The following is a 20,807-nucleotide window of genomic DNA, read 5'->3' as shown; positions in this document are numbered from 1 at the left end:
TATAGAGAAGAACTGGAACTTTTTTTTATGCTCAAACAGCAACATTACACACTAAAGAGAGATGAACAAATGAAATATCATGATAGATCCTATTTAATATTTTTCTTCATGGTTTCATCAGAAGCTGTTTGTTGTTTTTTTGACCAGCTCTTTACATTGTGTCTTCTGTTTGCTGGCATTTCCATGTTGTCATGCATAATTAAACGGACAGTATTGAGAGCTAGCAGAGCGTTGTCAGGTGTTCACACGAACACACACACACACACACACACTTATGACAGGAAGTGAGTGCATTAGTGTTGAGAGATACTGGCGTTCTCTGGAGACATTTAAGACGCTACATGACTTCACTGCGTTGTTGTGGGTTATTATTACCTGTTTTGTGCTTTAGCATTTTCTCAAATTCATTGACATTGAGCTCTGGCTAAGATAAATAAATAAATGAATGAATAAACTGATAAAAGTGTATTTTGTGTAAGATGTGTATTACACACACACAGGGTTTTGGGCGAAGCACAGCTTTTATCAGCACATCAGCTGGTGTCAAGTGTTGTCACTTTATGACCTCATTAACATTTTGTGTGTGTGTGTGTGTGTGTGTGTGTTTGTGTGTTTCAACACACTACTGACATGTGTGTTTGTGTTTAGACACTCTACTTGCGTGTCTGTGTCTGTGTTTCAACACACTACTAATGTGTGTGAGTGTGTGTGTGTTTCAGCACATTACTAAAGTGTATGTGTGTGTTTCAGCACACTACTAAAGTGTGTGTGTGTGTGTGTGTGTGTTTCAACACACTACTGACGTGTGTGTGTGTTTCAACAAACTACTGACATGTGTTTGTGTTTAGACACTCTACTTACGTGTGTGTGTCTGTTTCAACACACTACTGACGTGTGTGTGTTTCAACACACTACTGACATGTGTTTGTGTTTAGACACTGTACTTACGTGTGTGTGTGTCTGTGTTTCAACACACTACTGACGTGTGTGTTTCAACACACTACTGACATGTGTGTGTGTTTGTGTTTAGACACTCTACTTACGAGTGTGTGTGTCTGTGTTTCAACACACTACTAACGTGTGTGTGTGTTTCAGCACACTGCTAAAGTGTGTGTGTGTGTGTGTGTGTGTGTGTGTGTGTGTTTCAGCACACTACTAAAGTGTGTGTGTGTGTGTGTGTGTGTGTGTGTGTGTGTGTGTGTGTGTGTGTGTGTGTGTGTGTGTGTGTGTGTGTGTGTGTGTGTGTGTGTGTGTGTGTGTGTGTGTGTGTGTGTGTGTGTGTGTACAATAGACCAGTGTTTGTCCTTCAGCCCACACACGTTCTAAACTTCATGCAAAGACATAGGACAAGCCTTTAGTCATGGTATATATTTTACTTTGCTATTTTACTTGACTTATATTTATAATTTTATTTTATCTTATTTTCTTTAGTTTTATTATTTTACTTTACTTTTATTTTAATATTGTTTATCTTAATTGTGTTGCTTTTATTTCATCTTATTATTTGATTTGATTTAGAGCATTACACTTGTATTGAAACTATTAGGAAGAACGTGATCTTCTCTGGTTTAACTGAAGGTCAATGAATAAACCCAGAAATGCTGACATAACAGTTAAACTTCAACAGCCGTCTTCTCTTTTATTATCACTGCACACACTTTTGCTTTCTCCACATCAGTTTACTGCTCTGTTGTTTACTGGTGTGTTATTATACTGTGTTCTAGATTTCACTGGCCTCGTGCACTTTGTGTTTGTTAATGTGTGTTTTCTCCATCTGATTTTGAATATGATCATATGATTCAAATGATTTCAAAGTAAATTAAAAGCTTTAATCAAATATAAACATACATTAGGAATATTCTGGATTATGTACAGAATCTGTGACATTGACTACCAAAGGTAAATATATGGTAAATACAAATATATTATGGCATGATGTGAAATACTGGATATATTAATGCACTGAAGGTTATGTGTGATTTTTTTCACTCAGTTTCATGAAAACGTGTGTTTGAAAGCATAATTATAGATATTTGAATGTATTTGTAGTATTGTTGACTGACCCCATAAACCTCCATTGTAAGTTAATAATTAGTGCAAGTGCACATTTTTTGGACAAAATTTTATCCCAGAATATTCCACACTTATGTCACAGTGTTTGAGTTGTGCAGTAAATATAATAGTTTTAAAGTGTAGAACTGAAATAAGACAATGGCAGAATGTAAGAAAGAAATCCTAGATTTATCAAGAACTAAATGTATGCTCTTAATCTAAAATCTTAAAATTGTTTATTGTTACATACAACAGTTGTCAGAACAAAATATATATAAATAGGGAACAAAATGTACATGTCACAAAAAAACATCTCCTTTGAGTAATAATATGCAATGCAACTCTACATCTGCTAGGAGAAACTGTACAGAATTATTAGTGGTCTGAAACAGTTTATGGAAGCTTCCGTCATTGACCCATGTGTGCAGTGAATTATTATAGTTCTACTGTAGAAACATCCACAGACAGACACTCAACGCTCTACACATACTGGGAAATTGTGGGCGGGATAACTGTTGAGGGCGGAGCTTTCAGGGGCGGGGCTGGGGTGTTGAGGGTGGAGCCAATGTGGTTGAGGGTGGGGCCAGGGTGTAGAGGGCGGAGCCATGTGTGTAGAGGGTGGAGCCGGGGCTGTTGAGGGTGGAGCCAGGGCTCTTGAGAGCGGGGCCTGGGTCTCGAGGGTGGAGCCGGGGCTGTTGAGGGCGGAACCAGGGTCTCAAGGGTGGAGCCGGGGCTTTTGAGGGCAGAATCAGGGTCTCAAGGGTGGAGCCGGGGCTGTTGAGGGTGGAGCCAGGTCTGTTGAGGGCGGAACCAGGGTCTCAAGGGTGGAGCTGGGGCTGTTGAGGGTGGAGCCAGGGCTGTTGAGGGCGGAACCATGGTCTCAAGGGTGGAGCCGGGGCTGTTGAGGGTGGAGCCAGGGCTGTTGAGGGCGGAACCAGGGTCTCAAGGGTGGAGCTGGGGCTGTTGAGGGTGGAGCCGGGGCTTTTGAGGGCGGAATCAGGGTCTCAAGGGTGGAGCCGGGGCTGTTGAGGGTGGAGCCAGGGCTGTTGAGGGCGGAACCAGGGTCTCAAGGGTGGAGCTGGGGCTGTTGAGGGCGGGGCCTGGGTCTCGAGGGGGGAGCCAGGGCTGTTGAGGGCGGGGTCTGGGTCTCGAGGGGGGAGCCAGGGCTGTTGAGGGCGGGGCCTGGGTCTCGAGGGGGGAGCCGGGGCTGTTGAGGGTTAAGCCAGGGTGGGGCGTTTCACTTCATCAGGAAAAATCCAGACTTTAACCTAATACTATTTCTTCAGAGATCCTGACATCTTACGAAGTCCCTTCATCCGATAGAGTAGTCCATTGATAAAGTCCTGTGGAGTTAAAACGATTACGTTTTCAAATTAAAACTATCTGTGGTCATACAACTTACAATCAATAGATATTATAGTTGCATTTTTACTTTCTTTTTCTGCTAATCTGATTTTATCTGTAATTTATGTCTATATTGAACTATACTGAACAAAATTATAAACGCAAAACTTTTGTTTTTGCCCTCATTATTCATGAGCTGAACTCAAAGATCTAAGACTTTTTCTATGTACGCAAAAGGCCTATTTCTCTAAAATATTGTTCACAAATCTGTCTAAATCTGTGTTAGTGAGCACTTCTCCTTTGCCGAGATAATCCATCCACTTCACAGGTGTGGCATATCAAGATGCTGATTAGACAGCATGATTATTGCACAGGTGTGCCTTAGGCTGGCCACAATAAAAGGCCACTCTAAAATGTGCAGTTTTACTGTAATGGGGGGGGGGGGTCTGAAAACCAGTCAGTATCTGGTGTGACCACCATTTGCCTCACGCAGTGCAACACATCTCCTTCGCATAGAGTTGATCAGGTTGTTGATTGTGGCCTGTGTAATGTTGGTCCACTCCTCTTCACTGGCTGTGCGAAGTTGCTGGATATTGGCAGGACCTGGAACATGCTGTCGTATACGCCGATACAGAGCATCCCAAACATGCTCAATGGGTGACATGTCTGGTGAGTATGCTGGCCATGCAAGAACTGGGATGTTTTCAGCTTCCAGGAATTGTGTACAGATCCTCCAACATGAGGCCGTGCATTATCATGCTGCAAGATGAGGTGTTAGTCGTGGATGAATGGCACAACAGTGGCCCTCAGGATTTCGTCACGGTATCTCAAAATGCCTTCAATAAAATGCACCTGTGCTTGTTGTCCATAACATACGCCCGCCCATACCTTAACCCCAACGCCACCATGGGCCACTCGATCCACAACATTGACATCAGCAAACCGCTAACCCACACGAACCCTTACACGCTGTCTGCCATCTTCCCTGTACAGTGAAAACCGGAGTTTTAGAGTGGCCTTTTTTCTGACAGTTTGTGCAGAAATTCTTTGGTTATGCAAACCGATTGTTGCAGCAGCTCCGGGTGGCTGGTCTCAAACCATCTTGGAGGTGAAGATGCTGGATGTGGAGGTCGGTTGGATGTACTGCCAAATTCGCTGAAACTCTTTTGGAGACGGCTTATGGTAGAGAAATTGACATTCAATTCACGGGCAACAGCTCTGGTGGACATTCCTGCAGTCAGCATGCCAATTGCACGCTCCCTCACAACTTGCAACATCTATGGCATTGTGCTGTGTGATAAAACTACACATTTTAGAGTGGCCTTTTATTGTGGCCAGCCTAAGGCACACCTGTGCAATAATCATAATCAGCATCTTGATATGCCACACCTGTGAGGTGGATGGATTATCTCGGCGAAGGAGAAATGCTCACTAACACAGATTTAGACAGATTTGTGAACAATATTTTAGAGAAATAGGCCTTTTGTGTACATAGAAAAAGTCTTAGATCTTTGAGTTCAGCTCATGAATAATGGGAGCAAAAACAAGTGTTGCGTTTGTAATTTTGTCCAGTGTATATCTAATTTCCATTTCCGACAAAAAAAAAATAATTATGAGATGAAAAGTTTAGATTAGGACATAATAAACCAAATTATATCATAACAAGTCATATTTATGAGATGAAAAGATAAAATTATGACATACTAACTCTGACATACTAACTATGACATAACTATGACATAAAAAAATTCAAATAATGAGATAAGTCACAATTATGACATACTAAATCATATTTAACAGATTAAGTTGAAATTATGAGACAATAAAAAAAAATTATGACATACTAAGTTATATTTGACACAAGTTGAAATTTTGAGATAAAGTCGAAATTGTGACCTAAAAAGGCAAAAGTATGACAAGTAAAAATTATGAGACAGTCACAATTATGACAAAAAGTTGAAATTATGTGATAAGAAGTTAAAATTATGAAAAAAAATTAAATTGTCATACCATAGAAAGTAAAAATTTCTGCTTTATCTCTTATGACTTAGTATATCATCATTTTGACTTATGTCATAATTAAGATTTACCGAAGCATGATTTTTTTCCTTGTGGCTTCCAAAACTGAATTGAGCTGAATAATGCATTCTACTATTGTCTTTAAATAGTATTTGTTCCATAATTAAAGAACTTAAATGCAACATTAATAATGTTTATCATTGTGAAGCTGCTTCTCATGTAAAGCGCTATAGAAATAAAGCATGAATAATTGGTTAATAAGTGGAAGTGCATAAGAAAGCTGTTTGTAATGTCTTACAGAGTTGGTCTTACCTCTTTTGGCTTTCCACATTCCTGCAAAAGCTCCTGTTAAAACAGAAGAGCAGGAACAATATCTGTTCACATGTGAAGTCATGGATTCATATTGAAGCACTTTTGCAAGCAGTGGCTTTTCCTGTCATTTGCAATCTTTCCATGCAATGGTTATTTGTTTTCTGCTACACTCTCAAAACTAAAGCATCCAAAAGTGGATTTTCACACCAATGCTGTAAAAACCCAAATAACCTTTCAATGAACAGTTCTTAAACTAACTTTTTTTCATTATAAAGAATCTTCGTGGAATGGAAAGATTCCATGCATCTGGTGCTCTTTTTTTGTTTTTTATATTTTTTTTCTTCATCGGAATGGTACAAAACGTGGTTAAGGTTTTGACACTTGCTATGTGAAGACAAAAAAAAATCATGGACATGATTCGAACAGGTTAAATGGTCATAAAAAAGTTCACACCTGTGCTCCTCGCGGTCAAAAATGAGCGCATTGGAAATGAATGGGAAACTTTTGGTATTTCAGCCAAACAAAATCTGCCTGAATGTTCATTTTTTGAGATATCAAACTTTGATTTTCTCACAGCTTAAGAGTAAAACATATTTTTGAAAATATATATTTAAAAACAATAAACGTAAAATTCGGTAACTTTTTTAAGTTCACTTTTTAAAACTTTTTTCACTTGAAAAAATATCAAACTTCTGTCTGTTGCTATAAGCATTCAAGATTTACCACAGTTTAAGTTGGAAATGTAATTTTCAGGTCTATGCTCAAAAAAAGTAAATAAATGGATTATAAATATAGCATAAATATAATTTACTACCATAAAATCCAATAAAAATACAAAATATTAAATAAAAAACAAAATCGAACTAAAATATAGTACATTCATTTTGTTGAAATAAAAACATAGGGTAATTTTTGACCGACACGCGAAGAACACCACTGGGTCTTCATGGAACCATTGAAAAATAGAAATTAAAAAAGCTTTATTTTGAATGTGAATCTGAACGTACATGCAGTCTAGATCTCTGGTCTTCATCCGTCAGCTCCAGAAGTTCATCGATGTCGATCTCCAGCTCAGGAATCTCCTCCTCCTGCACACAGACAACCAAAAGCTCATTATTTCATCTATCGGCTGTTTTAAAATGGCAAAACAAATCAGTTATTAAAGGATTATTTCACTTCAGAATTACAATTTCCGGATAATTTACTCTCCCCCACGTCATTCAAGAAGTTCATGTCTTTCTTTCTTCAGTCAAAAAGAAATGAAGGTTTTTGAGGAAAATTTCCAGGATTTTTCTCCATATAGGCCTAGTGACTTCAATGGGGTCCAACAGTCCAAAGGATCCCAGCCGAGGAATAAGAGTCTTATAGGCAAACCATTGTCCATTTTCTAAACAAAATTAACATTTATATACTTTTTAACCACAAATGCTCGTCTTGCACCAGCTGTGATGCGACAACGCAGTAATCACGCTGAAAGGTCACGCGTGTTCTGTATACCAGAAATGTAGGATTGGGGCGAAAAATGCCATCTTATTTTCTCCTCCAACTTCAACATCGTCCGACATCATTGTTTTACTTTTATTTACTTATTTATTTTGTAAATGGCGTTTGACTTAGTCTTTGCACGATGGCTTTGTATGTATGTTGGTTCTTCCGCCTTCGTCACGCGTGACTTTTCAACGTGATTACATAATATGTGAAGTCTCGGACGTGCAAGACAAGCAAGTATTTTAATGTTTTTATAAAATGTCCGCTGGTTTGTCTAGATCAGACTCTTATTCCTCGGCTGGATCGTGTCGAGACTTTGAAGCTGCACTGAAACTCACATTTGGACCTTCAACCCATTGGACTCCATTTAAGTCACTAGGCTATATGGAGAAAAATCCTGGAATGTTTTCCTCAAAAACCTTGATTTCTTTTCGACTGAAGAAAGCATCTTGGATGACGTGGGGACAGTAAATTATCAGAAAATTTTAATTCTGAAGTGAACTAATCCTTTAATTATGAAAGTGACTGGTCCAGAGATACTGATGTCATCAAACTGTACAAAAACACCTGAGCTGAGCTCAGTTTTAGTGTGTCCAACTGATGTAAGAGTCACGCTATTATAATCTATTAGAAAATCTGATTATGAGAAAGAGTTTAGGCTCTCATGGGCATTAAATTTCATTAACGCTTACGGCTAGATTACAGATAATCCATTCCACCGTGTTCATATAAATGATTAAATGTGATTCATTATGCTTTACCATCTCACACTTAAGCAGTGAGATTTAGCTTTGAGATTTAAGCTCAAAGTGTTTGTTGCATCTCATCTCTGCTGGAGTCTTTAATGGCATCCGCTCTTAAAAGCATTTGAAATCAGAGAGGAGTAGAGCAACGACGACACGCATTACCAACCGCTGCACACACATCAATATTACAGGAACTGTACAGGAACTGTTGTGTTAGCAGGGCACTAATGACCCCGCGGGACAGTTTTTAACGAGCTGCTGTTTCTATTAGGATACGTCTACACCCGTGACATTATTCCTGTCATTTATTCAAACATAACTACTGTAGTTGCATGTTGTTTATAATGGCAATAAACTGAATAGACATTCTGAATGTTCGAAAGTCAGTGTTGTTATTGTTGACTAGGCTAAATATAAAACTATCTAAAATAATCAATTGAAGTAAAGCTTTAAAAAAAAAAAAAAAAAAAAAAAATATATATATATATATATATATATATATATATATATATACACTCACCTAAAGGATTATTAGGAACACCATACTAATACCAAACTAATACTGTCAGGATACAGGCACGGAGACAGAGGTAAGTGAATCCAAACACAGCTTTATTCAATGTGACAAAAGTGCAAGGTGAGTATTCAGAGTTCAGGGGCAGATTCTGTGAAGACAACAGGTGAGCATGTTATCTTCAGGTTAGTTGATGTCAAGCAGTTACAGTTCATTAATACTTGTCTTTTCTCTTTCAGATGCAGTCGCTAGCAAGCAAGGTCGGAGTGAACACAGGAAGCTCAGGAGAATACAGGATCACTGGTTACATGGAGTCAAACCGGATTTCTGGAGACAGCGGAACAATGATACAGAGGTTAGTGGTTCACAAGTGAGTATACGTTACTTAGCAGAATCGTGATGCATCAGAGACTTCAGGAGACAGTGGATAAAGGTCTGTTCCTGTTGGAGGCTTGACAAAGAACTGAGGTATTGCAGCGTGTTTTATGTGTTGGTGGAATGAGGTTGATAAATGTGAACAGGTGTAAATAATCAGAATTCTGGGGAGCGTGATCATTGTGTGGTGAGGAATGTTCAATCCGATTGGTTCCTGACATTACCCCCCCCCCCCCCCCCCTCCAGAGTCCGCGTCAGCGGACCTTGGACCCCGACGTTGTGGAGGTCTACCTCTGGGCCGTGGTGCAGGTTTGTCAGGATATTGAGCATGGAATTCAAGGAGTAGATTGGGATCAAGGATTTCGTTCTGAGGTATCCAACATCTTTCTTCTGGTCCATACCCCTCCCAATCTATCAGGTACTCAAGTTGACCACCTCGACGTCGAGAGTCCAATATTTCCATCACAGAATAAATGGATTCTGGTTCAATTGGTGGTATCGGGGAATCATCCTCAGGAACCGGTTCTGTTGGAGAGACGGGTACAGGTGGGTGATGTGGTTTCAGGAGGGAGACATGACACGAGGGATGGATCCGATACTGAGCAGGGAGACGAAGTTGATAGGTGACTGGGTTGATTTGTCTGTCGATGGGGAATGGTCCGATGTACTTAGGGTTGAGTTTGCGGCAAGGTTGACGTAGGCTGATGTCTTTCGTAGAAAGCCAGACCAATTGTCCGGGTTGGTAGTCAGGAGTTTGACGGCGACAAGCATCTGCGAAATTTTACTGGCGATTTACTGCTTGCTGAAGTTGATGATGGGTCTGATTCCAGACTCTTTCACTTTCTCTAAACCATTCATTGACCGCAGGTACTTCCGATGGTTCACCGGACCAAGGGAACAATGGAGGCTGATAGCCCAGAACACACTGGAAGGGAGTCATTTGGGTGGATGACTGCCTGAGGGAGTTTTGTGCATACTCTGCCCAAATCAAATAACGACTCCAGATATTTTGATTGGAGTGGCAGAAAGAACGCAAGAAACGATCAACGTCTTGGACTTTTCGTTCAGTTTGTCCATTTGTCTGAGGATGATACCCTGATGATAGGCTTACAGTCACGTTCATGGTCGCCAAACTCGGGAGATAAATTGGGGTCCTCTGTCGGACACAATGTCTTCTGGAATACCAAAGTTTCGAAAGACGTGTTCCATCAACAATTCAGCGGTGATAAAAGCCGTAGGAAGACCTTTCAGGGGAATTGATTTACAAGCCTTGGAGAATCGATCGATTACTACAAGGATACAGGTATTACCTTCAGAGATGGGAAGATCTGTGACAAAATCGACCCCGATATGGGACCAGGGTCTATGTGGAACAGGAAGTGGTACTAGTTTACCCGCTGGAAGATTTCTCGGAACTTTTGACATGGCACAGGGAATATATCCTTGAACAAACACCGTGATGTCATGTTGCATGTTGGGCCACCAATACCTGAGTTGGAGAGTGAAGTAAGTCTAGTTTACTCCGGGGTGACCTGTGCCTACAGAAGAGTGAGCGTATGAAATCAAGGAATTGCGGAAATCTTCAGGCACGTAAATCTTTCCAGGGGGACATCCTGGGGTTCCAGGTTGTTGTCGTGATAATTCAAGCAGTTGTTCATTGATTTCCCACTGAATAGGATTGACGAATAACCTCTCAGGTAGGATGGTTTCAGGTTCTTCCATAGGAATTTCTGGGGCATGGACTCATGAAAGCGCATCTGCTCTAACATTCTTTGAGCCTGGACGATATGAGAATCGAAAAAGGAAGCGAGTGAAGAATAATGCCCATCTGGCCTGACGTGGGTCAAGTCTTTTAGCTTCTCTCAAATACTGGAGATTTTTGTGATCAGTGAGCACTATAAACGGATGTTTTGCCCCCTCCAACCAGTGCCTCCATTCTTCTAAGGCAAGTTTAACAGCCAGGAGTTAACGATTTCTGATGTCATAGTTGCTTTCTGCAGCAGATTACTTTCTTGAAAAGAAAGCACAAGGCATGGGTTTGGAGGAATGTTCGGAGTACTGAGACAAGATAGCTCCCACCCCAGTAGTGGAGGCATCTACTTCCACCAAGAATACCTTTTCTGGGTCTGGGTGACGGAGCAAGGGTGCAGTGGTGAATACGGTTTTGAGGGATTGAAAGGCAAGCTCAGCTTCTGGGGTCCAGAGAAGCGTCTTTGGCTTACCCTTTAGCAAAGAGGTTAGGGAGGCTGTCAATGTGCTGTATTTGTGTATGAATCTTCAGTAAAAGTCGGCGAAGCCTAGGAATCTCTTGAGTTCCTTAACAGACTGAGGAGTGGGCCAAGACATGATAGCTTAAGTTTTCCGATCATCCATTTCCACTCCTCGTTCACTAAGCTGATATCCCAGAAACTCGACACTGGCCTGATGAAATGTACACTTTTCAGCTTTTAAGAACAGAGTAAATTCTATGAGCCTTTGGAGTACTAAGGACACGTGATGTTGATGTTCAACAGGATCTTTGGAGAAGATAAGAATATCGTCGATATACACAACACAAAACTTCCCAGGAATTCTCGGAGCACCTCATCCATGAAGCTCTGGAAGACGGAAGGGGCGTTTACCAATCCATACAGCATGACAAGATACTCATAGTGCCCTGCAGGGTTAATGAAAGCAGTCTTCCACTCATCCCCTTCTCTGATTCTGACCAGATTGTATGCACTCCTTAGATCCAACTTGGTAAATATTTGGCTTCTCTGAGTTGTTCAAGCGCTGATGGGATAAGGGGTAGCAGATAACTGAACTTCACAGTGATTTTATTTAGGGCTCTGTAATCAATACATGGTCTTAAACCCCCATCTTTCTTGGGAACAAAAAAGAAGCTAGCGGCAGCAGGTGAGGTGGAAGGACGGATGTAACCTTGCTGTAAAGCCTCCGTGATGTATTTTCGCATGGTTTCTTGTTCAGGAATTGACAAGGAGTAAATTCGACCCTTGGGAACAGACTCTCCGGGCACCAGATCAATGGAACAATCCCAGGGCCGGTGTGGAGGTAATTTGGAGGCAGCAACCGGGTTAAACACATCTGCAAATGAAGAGTAACAGTTGGGAATATTCATAGACAGGTTTTCCTTGAGACTTTCGATTGATGTGGAACTCACGATAATAGCTTCTTGTGGTTCAGCACCGGGTGGAACGGGATGTGAGATTTCATTAAGAGGACAATGACAACCCCAACTGTTGATCTTACCAGACTGCCAATTGATGGTAGGTTGATGACGAATTAGCCATGGACGACCCAAGATTATGTCCGCTTGACCCTTCTTGAGAATAAAAGGTTCGAACATTTCTTGGTGAATATTTTCAACACACAACATGAGGGGTGTTATCTGAGATGTAACATACCCTTTGTTGATCATTTCGCCGGTCACTGCATGGATGGAGTATGGCTTGGAAGTGTTGATCTTCTAGAGGTTGAGTCAATGATGGCGACTACAGAGACAGGGAAATTTTGGGATTTCAGAATTACAGAAATCGTGAGCGGTATCGATACAGCGAGAAGGTTTTGAACGGAACTCACCGTCATCCGAGGTGGTCGAGTTGGACATGTACGTAGGAAGTGACCGTGAACGCCACAGTACAAACATAACTTCAATTCTCTACAACGGATGCGTTCTGCCTGGGAAAGTCGGTGAGTGTCGACTTGCATTTTTTTCTGCCGGGGTTTCAGATACGGATTCTGAGAGAGCTTGATGGGATGTGGCATGATTGTGTCGAGTATCTTGATAACAACTCTGAGATCTTTGATGTATACGGAGAGTTTGTTGTATGAATTTTTCCAGTCCCAGGTTATCATCGTATATAGCCAGTTGGAGACGGAGTGCAGGATTTAAACCACGGCGATAAACAGAAAGGAGAGTTCTTTCATTCCAGCCACTCGCTGAGGCTAGAGTCAAAAATTCAATGGAATACTCTGAGACAGATTTCTTAGCTGCAACAATTTATCGCTAACGGATGAATCACTGATTGGTTGCCCAAATACTTCTTTGAAATGGTTTACAAAGCTCTGCAATGATGTGGTAACCTCAGTTTCTTGTACCCGCAATGGCTCACCCCATCTCAATGCTGATCCAGATAACTGTTGGATGATCAAAGACATTCGTGATCGATCTGTAGGATATAGATGAGTTTGCTGTTCAATGTCGAGTGAACACTGCAACAGGAATCCGTTGCAGTCCTCCGCCCGGCCAGAGAATGGCGCTTGTCGAGAGGCGGAGTTCGCGATGCAGACCAGCGAGGGAGCGGGATTAGCAGAAGCGCTGACTGCTTGTGGTATCGAATTCGCTGCATCGGTTGAAGGTTGCACTGGAATGGCAGCGGTTGGCGTTTGTGTAGGATCCACACCGTCGAATATTTAATTTAAGGTCAAGCCTTCTGTCAGGATACAGGCACAGAGACAGAGGTAAGTGAATCCAAACACAGCTTTATTCATTGTGACAAAAGTGCAAGGTGAGTATTCAGAGTTCAGGTGCAGATTCGGTGAAGATCACTCAGTCTGGGGCAGACAACAGGTGAGCATGTTATCTTCAGGTTAGTTGATGTCAAGCAGTTACAGTTCATTAATACTTGTCTTTTCTCTTTCAGATCCAGTCGCTAGCAAGCTCGGAGTGAACACAGGAAGCTCAGGAGAATACAGAATCACTGGTTACATGGAGTCAAACCGGATTTCTGGAGACAGCGGAACAATGATACAGAGGTTAGTGGTTCACAAGTGAGTATACGTTACTTTGCAGAATCGTGATGCATCTGAGACTTCAGGAGACAATGGAAGGTCTGTTCTTGTTGGAGGCATGACAAAGAACTGAGGTATTTTAGCATGTTTTATGTGTTGGTGGAATGAAGCTGATAAATGTGAACAGGTGTAAGTAATCAGAATTCTGGGGAGAGTGATCGTTGTGTGGTGAGGGATGTTGAATCTGATTGGTTCCTGACAAATACTGTGTTTGACCCCCTTCGCCTTCAGAACTGCCTTAATTCTACGTGGCATTGATTCAACAAGGTGCTGAAAGCATTCTTTAGAAATGTTGGCCCATATTGATAGGATAGCATCTTGCAGTTGATGGAGATTTGTGGGATACACATCCAGGGCACGAAGCTCCCGTTCCACCACATCCAAAAGATGCTCTATTGGGTTGAGATCTGGTGACTGTGGGGGCCATTTTAGTACAGTGAACTCATTGTCATGTTCAAGAAACCAATTTGAAATGTTTCAAGCTTTGTGACATGGTGCATTATCCTGCTGGAAGTAGCCATCAGAGGATGGGTAAATGTTGGCCATAAAGAGATGGACATGGTCAGAAACAATGCTCAGGTAGGCCGTGGCATTTAAACGATGCCCAATTGGCACTAAGGGGCCTAAAGTGTGCCAAGAAAACATCCCCCACACCATTACACCAGCACCACCAGCCTGCACAGTGGTAACAAGGCATGATGGATCCATGTTCTCATTCTGTTTACGCCAAATTCTGACTCTACCATCTGAATGTCTCAACAGAAATCGAGACTCATCAGACCAGGCAACATTTTTCCAGTCTTCAACTGTCCAATTTTGGTGAGCTCTTGCAAATTGTAGCCTCTTTTTCCTATTAGTAGTGGAGATGAGTGGTACCCGGTGGGGTCTTCTGCTGTTGTAGCCCATCCGCCTCAAGGTTGTGCGTGTTGTGGCTTCACAAATGCTTTGCTGCATACCTCGGTTGTAACGAGTGGTTATTTCAGTCAAAGTTGCTCTTCAACCAGCTTGAATCATTCGGCCCATTCTCCTCTGACCTCTTGCTTCAACAAGGCATTTTCACCCACAGGAATGCCGCATACTGGATGAGAATTTTTTGAGAATGACCTGTATATATATATATATACAGGTCCTTCTCAAAAAATTTGCATAGTGTAACAAAGTTCATTATTTTCCATAATGTAATGATAAAAATCAAACTTTCATATATTTTAGATGCATTGCACACCAACTGAAATATTTCAGGTCTATTATTGTTTTAATACTGATGATTTTGGCATACAGCTCATGAAAACCCAAAATTCCTATCTCAAAAATTTTGCATATCATGAAAAGGGTCTCTAAACGAGCTTTTAACCTAGGCCATCATTGACACCCTCAAGCAAGAGGGTAAGACACAGAAAGAAATTTCTGAACAAATAGGCTGTTTCCAGAGTGCTGTGTCAAGGCACCTCGGTGGGAAGTCTGTGGGAAGGAAAAAGTGTGGCAAAAAACGCTGCACAACGAGAAGAGGTGACCGGAACCTGAGGAAGATTGTGGAGAAGGACCGATTCCAGACCTTGGGGGACCTGCGGAAGCAGTGGACTGAGTCTGGAGTAGAAACATCCAGAGCCACCGTGCACAGGCGTGTGCAGGAAATGGGCTACAGGTGCCGCATTCCCCAGGTCAAGCCACTTTTGAACCAGAAACAGCGGCAGAAGCGCCTGACCTGGGCTACAGAGAAGCAGCACTGGACTGTTGCTCAGTGGTCCAAAGTGCTTTTTTCGGATGAAAGCAAATTTTGCATGTCATTCGGAAATCAAGGTGCCAGAGTCTGGAGGAAGACTGGGGAGAAGGAAATGCCAAAATGCCTGAAGTCCAGTGTCAAGTACCCACAGTCAGTGATGGTGTTGGTCCACTGTGTTTTATCAAGGGCAGGGTCAATGCAGCTAGCTATCAGGAGATTTTGGAGCACTTCATGTTTCCATCTGCTGAAAAGCTTTATGGAGATGAAGATTTCATTTTTCAGCACGACCTGGCACCTGCTCACAGTGCCAAAACCACTGGTAAATGGTTTACTGACCATGGTATTACTGTGCTCAATTGGCCTGCCAACTCTCCTGACCTGAACCCTCTCCTGACCTGAATATTGTGAAGAGAAAGTTGAGAGACGCGAGACCCAACACTGTGGATGAGCTTAAGGCCGCTATCGAAGCATCCTGGTCCTCCATAACACCTCAGCAGTGCCACAGGCTGATTGCCTCCATGCCACGCCGCATTGAAGCAGTCATTTCTGCAAAAGGATTCCCGACCAAAGTATTGAGTGCATAAATGAAAATAATTATTTGAAAGTTGACTTTTTTTGTATTAAAAACACTTCTTTTATTGGTTGGATGAAAAATGCTAATATTTTGAGATAGGAATTTTGGGTTTTCATGAGCTGTATGCCAAAATCATCAGTATTAAAACAATAAAAGACCTGAAATATTTCAGTTGGTGTGCAATGAATCTAAAATATATGAAAGTTAAATTTTTATCATTACATTATGGAAAATAATTAACTTTATCACAATATGCTAATTTTTTTAGAAGGACCTGTATATATATTAGATGGAAAAACTTAAAACACTTAAATTAAAATTTAATTAACAATTGAAAACTCACAAAAATAAAATAAGTTGAAATATTAAAATGACAAACTAAAATGGAAATAAAAATAAATGAAAGCTAAATAGAAATATTTATATTAATATATGAATAATAAACATGACAAAAGCACAAATGACTAATACTTAAACTAAAAGTACATTCAATAAAATGAAACTTAAAAAACTTGAACAAAATAGTAATGTTTACAACTAATTTAAATAAATTAAGCTGAAGAACTAAAATAACTAAAACTGAAGTAAACATGAGTTAAAGCAAAATAGAAGTATTTTGTAAAAATAAATGACAAAAGCACAAATGACGTACTTAAACTAAAGGCACATTTAAAATATCAATACATCTGAAATGAATGCAGCTGAAATAAAACAAAAATTAAACTTAAAAAACTTAAACGAAAAAAATATGTCTTTACATCTATGTGAAATAAAGTACTAAAATGACTAAAACTAACAAAAAAATAAAGAGTAATATAATTCTTTTTAAAAAACGAATAAAACGGTAAAAGCAGATTACTGAAACTTAGACTAAAAAATCTTTCAAAATACGAATAGCCTACATACATTAATACATTAATTAATAAAGCTGAAATGAAATCAAACTTAAAAACAAAAGTAATGTTGCATTGACAACTAATTGAAATAAAATACGTTAGCCTACTATGTCTAAAACTAAACTCGAAATAAAAATAAACTACAGATAAATAGAAATATCATTAGACTTACTAAAATTAAAATAAAAAAGCTATTTAAATATGTAAGCTATACACACTTAATGGTAGTCAAATAATAGTGAAATAGCATTCGGTCTTCATTTACTCAACCCCATGTTTTCTAAGCAGTTTGACTATTGTTTTTCGTATAAGTTTAGCTCATGAATTTTATGGTAATTTTGTCTTTGCAGCTCCTGATCTCTGTCTTCTTTCATTATATAGAAAAGAGCAGCGTGAACATTCTGACATTCATGCAGGTTTGGATCAACACGAAAGTGAATTATTCCTCTAAAGTCACAGGGAAGGAGGAGTGTTTTGCTCTCTGCTAGCGTTAGCATGTTTGTTGTGTTTTTAATGAGATTTCCCGGGATGTCGAGCTGCTGATTCCCTAATGTGGATCCGTTAATCTGATCTTCCTTCCCGGGTTTCCTGCCGCTCAGAGCATCAACACACGAGGGACACAAATAATTACTACAAACCACCTTCACATAATGTGGAAATATTCTCCTGAAACACTGCTGGGTCTTTGACTCCGGAGAAAATGAGTATCTAGCCTACAAATACACGACCATGATCCGTACAAAAAAACAAAAAAAAATCCACCTACCTACTTAAAGGGATAGTTCACCCAAAAATTAAAATTCTGTCAGTATTTACTCTCCCTCATGTTGTTCAACCCCGTAAGACCTTCGTTCATCTTCGGAACATGAATTACGATATTTTGATTAAATCTGAGAGCTGGATCACTCCTCCATAGGCTTCTTCAGGGATTGAACTGGCTGGCCCCTAAAAGTTATTAAAGACATCGTTAAAATAGTCCAAGTGACTACAGTGGCTCAATCTTAAGTTTATGAAGCGACGAGAATACTTTTTGTGCGCAAAAAAAACTAAAATAATGACTTTATTTCAACTATTAATTTCCTTCTCTATGGGCCTCGAGTCAGTTAGCGTAGTGTGATTGCGTAGAGCTACGTCACATGTAGGTTCACTATTGGCCGACGCTGGTCATGTGTGTGATGCGTGTGACGTACAACACAGAAGCGCTGCGCTGTTACACTAGTGAACTCACTCGAGGCCCACAGAGAAGGAAATGAATAGTTGAAATAAAGTCGTTATTTTTGTTTGTTTTTGCGCACAAAAAGTATTCTCGTCGCTTGATAAACTTAAGATTGAGCCACTGTAGTCACTTGGACTATTTTAACGATGTCTTTAATAACTTTTCGGGGCTGGCAAAAGTCAATCCCTTAGAAGCCTATGGAGGAGTGATCCAGCTCTCAGATTTAATCAAAAATATCTTAATTCGTGTTCCGAAGATGAACGAAGGCCTAACCCTAACCCTAACCTAACCCCACCTAACCCTAACCCCATGTTTGTGCTTGTCCGTACAATGGCAGTAAATGGCGCACTTCTTCTTTAATGCAAGTGCATCATAAAATAATTCCATGCAACTTTTACATTTCTCCTTTTGTGTTCTGAAAAAGAATAAAGTTCACACAGCTTTATACAAACACCTGAGTGAGAAAATGACTGGTTCATTTATCCTGCATCTTTTCACCTAGCAACCACATAGCAACACTCTAGCAACCCCCTGGCAACCACTCATGCATCTTTTGAAATAGTTTCTTCAAACTCATACTAATACTCATCTATATCATGTTAATAAGCCCCAAAAACAGGATTTGAAGTCAAGTTTGGGCAAAGTAACTGGAGGATCCAGTGAGTTCCTGCATCAATTTGAGATGCTCATGAATAATGCAGCGTTTGACACAGTGGGCGGAGTTACAGGCTTCCACATGGAAACCCTTCCTCCGGCCATGAAATATTCACCATCATCACCAAAACATGGACAAACGCAAACTCCCAAACCACAGTCAGATGGACCTTTCCTTCTCAAACTCTTTATAAAACTGTGCGCAACATGATCTACTGCCTTTATAGAAATATAAGCAAATACACTGATCTTATATAATGATCCACTAAACATTTATTAATGATAGGCAAAGAAATAGTTTTTTCATGCATTGGTCAAACGTTTTAGAATTTATTGTTTCAGAATAGTAGACAGAAAACATCCAAAATAATGTTTATTTTATCTATTTGTGTCTGTAGATTTCTATTACGATACAAATCTTTACAGGTAGTGAGTTAGAGTCAGAAATCTCCACTTCAACTTTACAGTTTTATTCATATCTATATTCTGAAGGTTTGTTCATATTCCTGAAAACATAGTGACAATGAATTTTTGACTCAATGAATCCCATGGCCTCTGTGTGTTGACAGTATTTTCTGATTTTTAGTGATGAAAAGAGAAATCCAGAAAAAAAATGTATATGTCAACTAAATGAAACAAGAATTTTGATCCTGTCTTTCTCCATTGGTGAGTTTTCAGCTCTGGAAATGTATGCATATTAGGCCATATGTAATTAGATTATGCATCATTTGCATACAAAAAAAAAGTGCAGTACAATTTTTTTTTTTGCAGTTCTCATCATAATCAATTGGAGTAGTATGATGATATTGTTAATTACTTTTTTAACCTATTGACCTTGCCTTAAGCTCATCTGAAGTGTAGATGGATTATATATGAGATCCACATGAAAACATGAAAGTGTGCTTTTTGAATGGAGATGCTTTATCATGTATTCGGGACACAGCCGACGTTCCCCCTTCAAAGTCCATTTAAATCCCCAGAAAATAAAGATAAAAACCAGTGTTTCTGTACATGTGTGTTTGACAGCAATCAGTCAGTGTGTCATCTGACGGCTGCAGTAGAGTAAACACACACACACACACACACACACACACACACACACACACACACACACACACACACACACACTGAAGAGATGCTGGACATCTTCCACTAAACTCAGCACTTTCTCTCTCACACACACACACACACACACACACACAACATGCTGAAAGATCTCCAGCGCTGAATGCTTGAATGTCCCACATGTCCTTGAGTTCAATAGTAACCGGGTCAGACATTAACCAGGACCGGCGAGTGACACCAGGGACCCGCATGTTTATAATGTGGCAGCTGAAATCATTTCCTATGTTCTTTTAATCTGTTATCTAACATTTGATTTATTCTCTATTCTAGCTCTGTCTGGTGATGTTTTAGTGACCTCGCTCTTTCAGAGGTGAGTGTTGCTCAATGTCCCAGCTAACAAGTGATGAAAACGTTTTTCTGTGGACAGGCCTGGTTTTTAAAAAGTTTTAGAAGCTTTCGTACAAATATTCCGTTTTATCATTTTGCAAACATTAACATTGAGAACTGAAGCTTCTCTGAACATTCTGAAACACGTAGCAACATTCAAATAAAAAAAATGTTAGATAAATGTCAAACTAGAAAAAAAAACTTTCCATGAATGATGTATGAATATTGTTTTTGTGATGGCGTTTTGAGAACATTATTAAAGACCAGATAATGTTGAACGAACATTATATTAATGTTACTGGAAGAATGTTTGTTCATAACTTTGAGAGAACCTTGACAGAACATTCTGGGATGGCACTAACATGCAGTGGATGCTGATTGAAAAGTAATAAAAGACTGAATGTGATCAACTCTCCAACAACTCTAAAACCTGAAACAGTGATTATAATTTATTATTAAAATCTACAGTGATATTAAATAGCAGAGAGCTGAACAATAATACAGTGACTTTTTAAAAACATATATTATAGCAGTGATGATATCTTGTGCTTTATTTACAGCTATTTTCTTTCTATTTATTTTTATCTTTTATTTATTATTTTATTTTATTATGCATTTGGCAGATGCTTTTATCCAGTGACTTACATTGTA

The 20,807-nt window shown here is 39.9% G+C and overlaps 2 protein-coding genes across 2 annotated transcripts in view; one reads left to right on the top strand and one right to left on the bottom strand.

Moving 5' to 3' along the window:
• Positions 1-463, top strand: part of zfyve19 (zinc finger, FYVE domain containing 19) — a 16,148-nt gene extending 15,685 nt beyond the window's left edge. The window contains exon 11 of the mRNA XM_077238284.1: positions 1-463. This exon is cut by the window's left edge and continues 954 nt beyond it. The gene's annotated coding sequence lies outside the window, so the exon portion shown is untranslated.
• Positions 464-2,271: 1,808 nt separating this feature from the next.
• The window catches only part of ppp1r14d (protein phosphatase 1 regulatory inhibitor subunit 14D), a 166,436-nt gene continuing 147,900 nt past the window's right edge, over positions 2,272-20,807 (bottom strand). The window contains exons 3-5 of the mRNA XM_077238287.1: positions 6,735-6,815; positions 5,728-5,760; positions 2,272-3,395 (exon numbers count right to left, since the gene is read on the bottom strand). Of these exons, the coding sequence (XP_077094402.1) occupies positions 3,327-3,395; positions 5,728-5,760; positions 6,735-6,815 (183 nt within the window). The 3' untranslated portion in view covers positions 2,272-3,326. The remainder of the gene's footprint in view (positions 3,396-5,727; positions 5,761-6,734; positions 6,816-20,807) is intronic.

The sequence above is a fragment of the Siphateles boraxobius genome, unplaced genomic scaffold (genome assembly GCF_051911475.1).
Source record: "Siphateles boraxobius isolate OS27281-9 unplaced genomic scaffold, OSU_SipBor_1 22, whole genome shotgun sequence".
NCBI classification, from domain to species: domain Eukaryota; kingdom Metazoa; phylum Chordata; class Actinopteri; order Cypriniformes; family Leuciscidae; genus Siphateles; species Siphateles boraxobius.
Note: the sequence above shows the minus strand (reverse complement) of the source record. Positions and strands in the feature narration are given on the sequence as shown.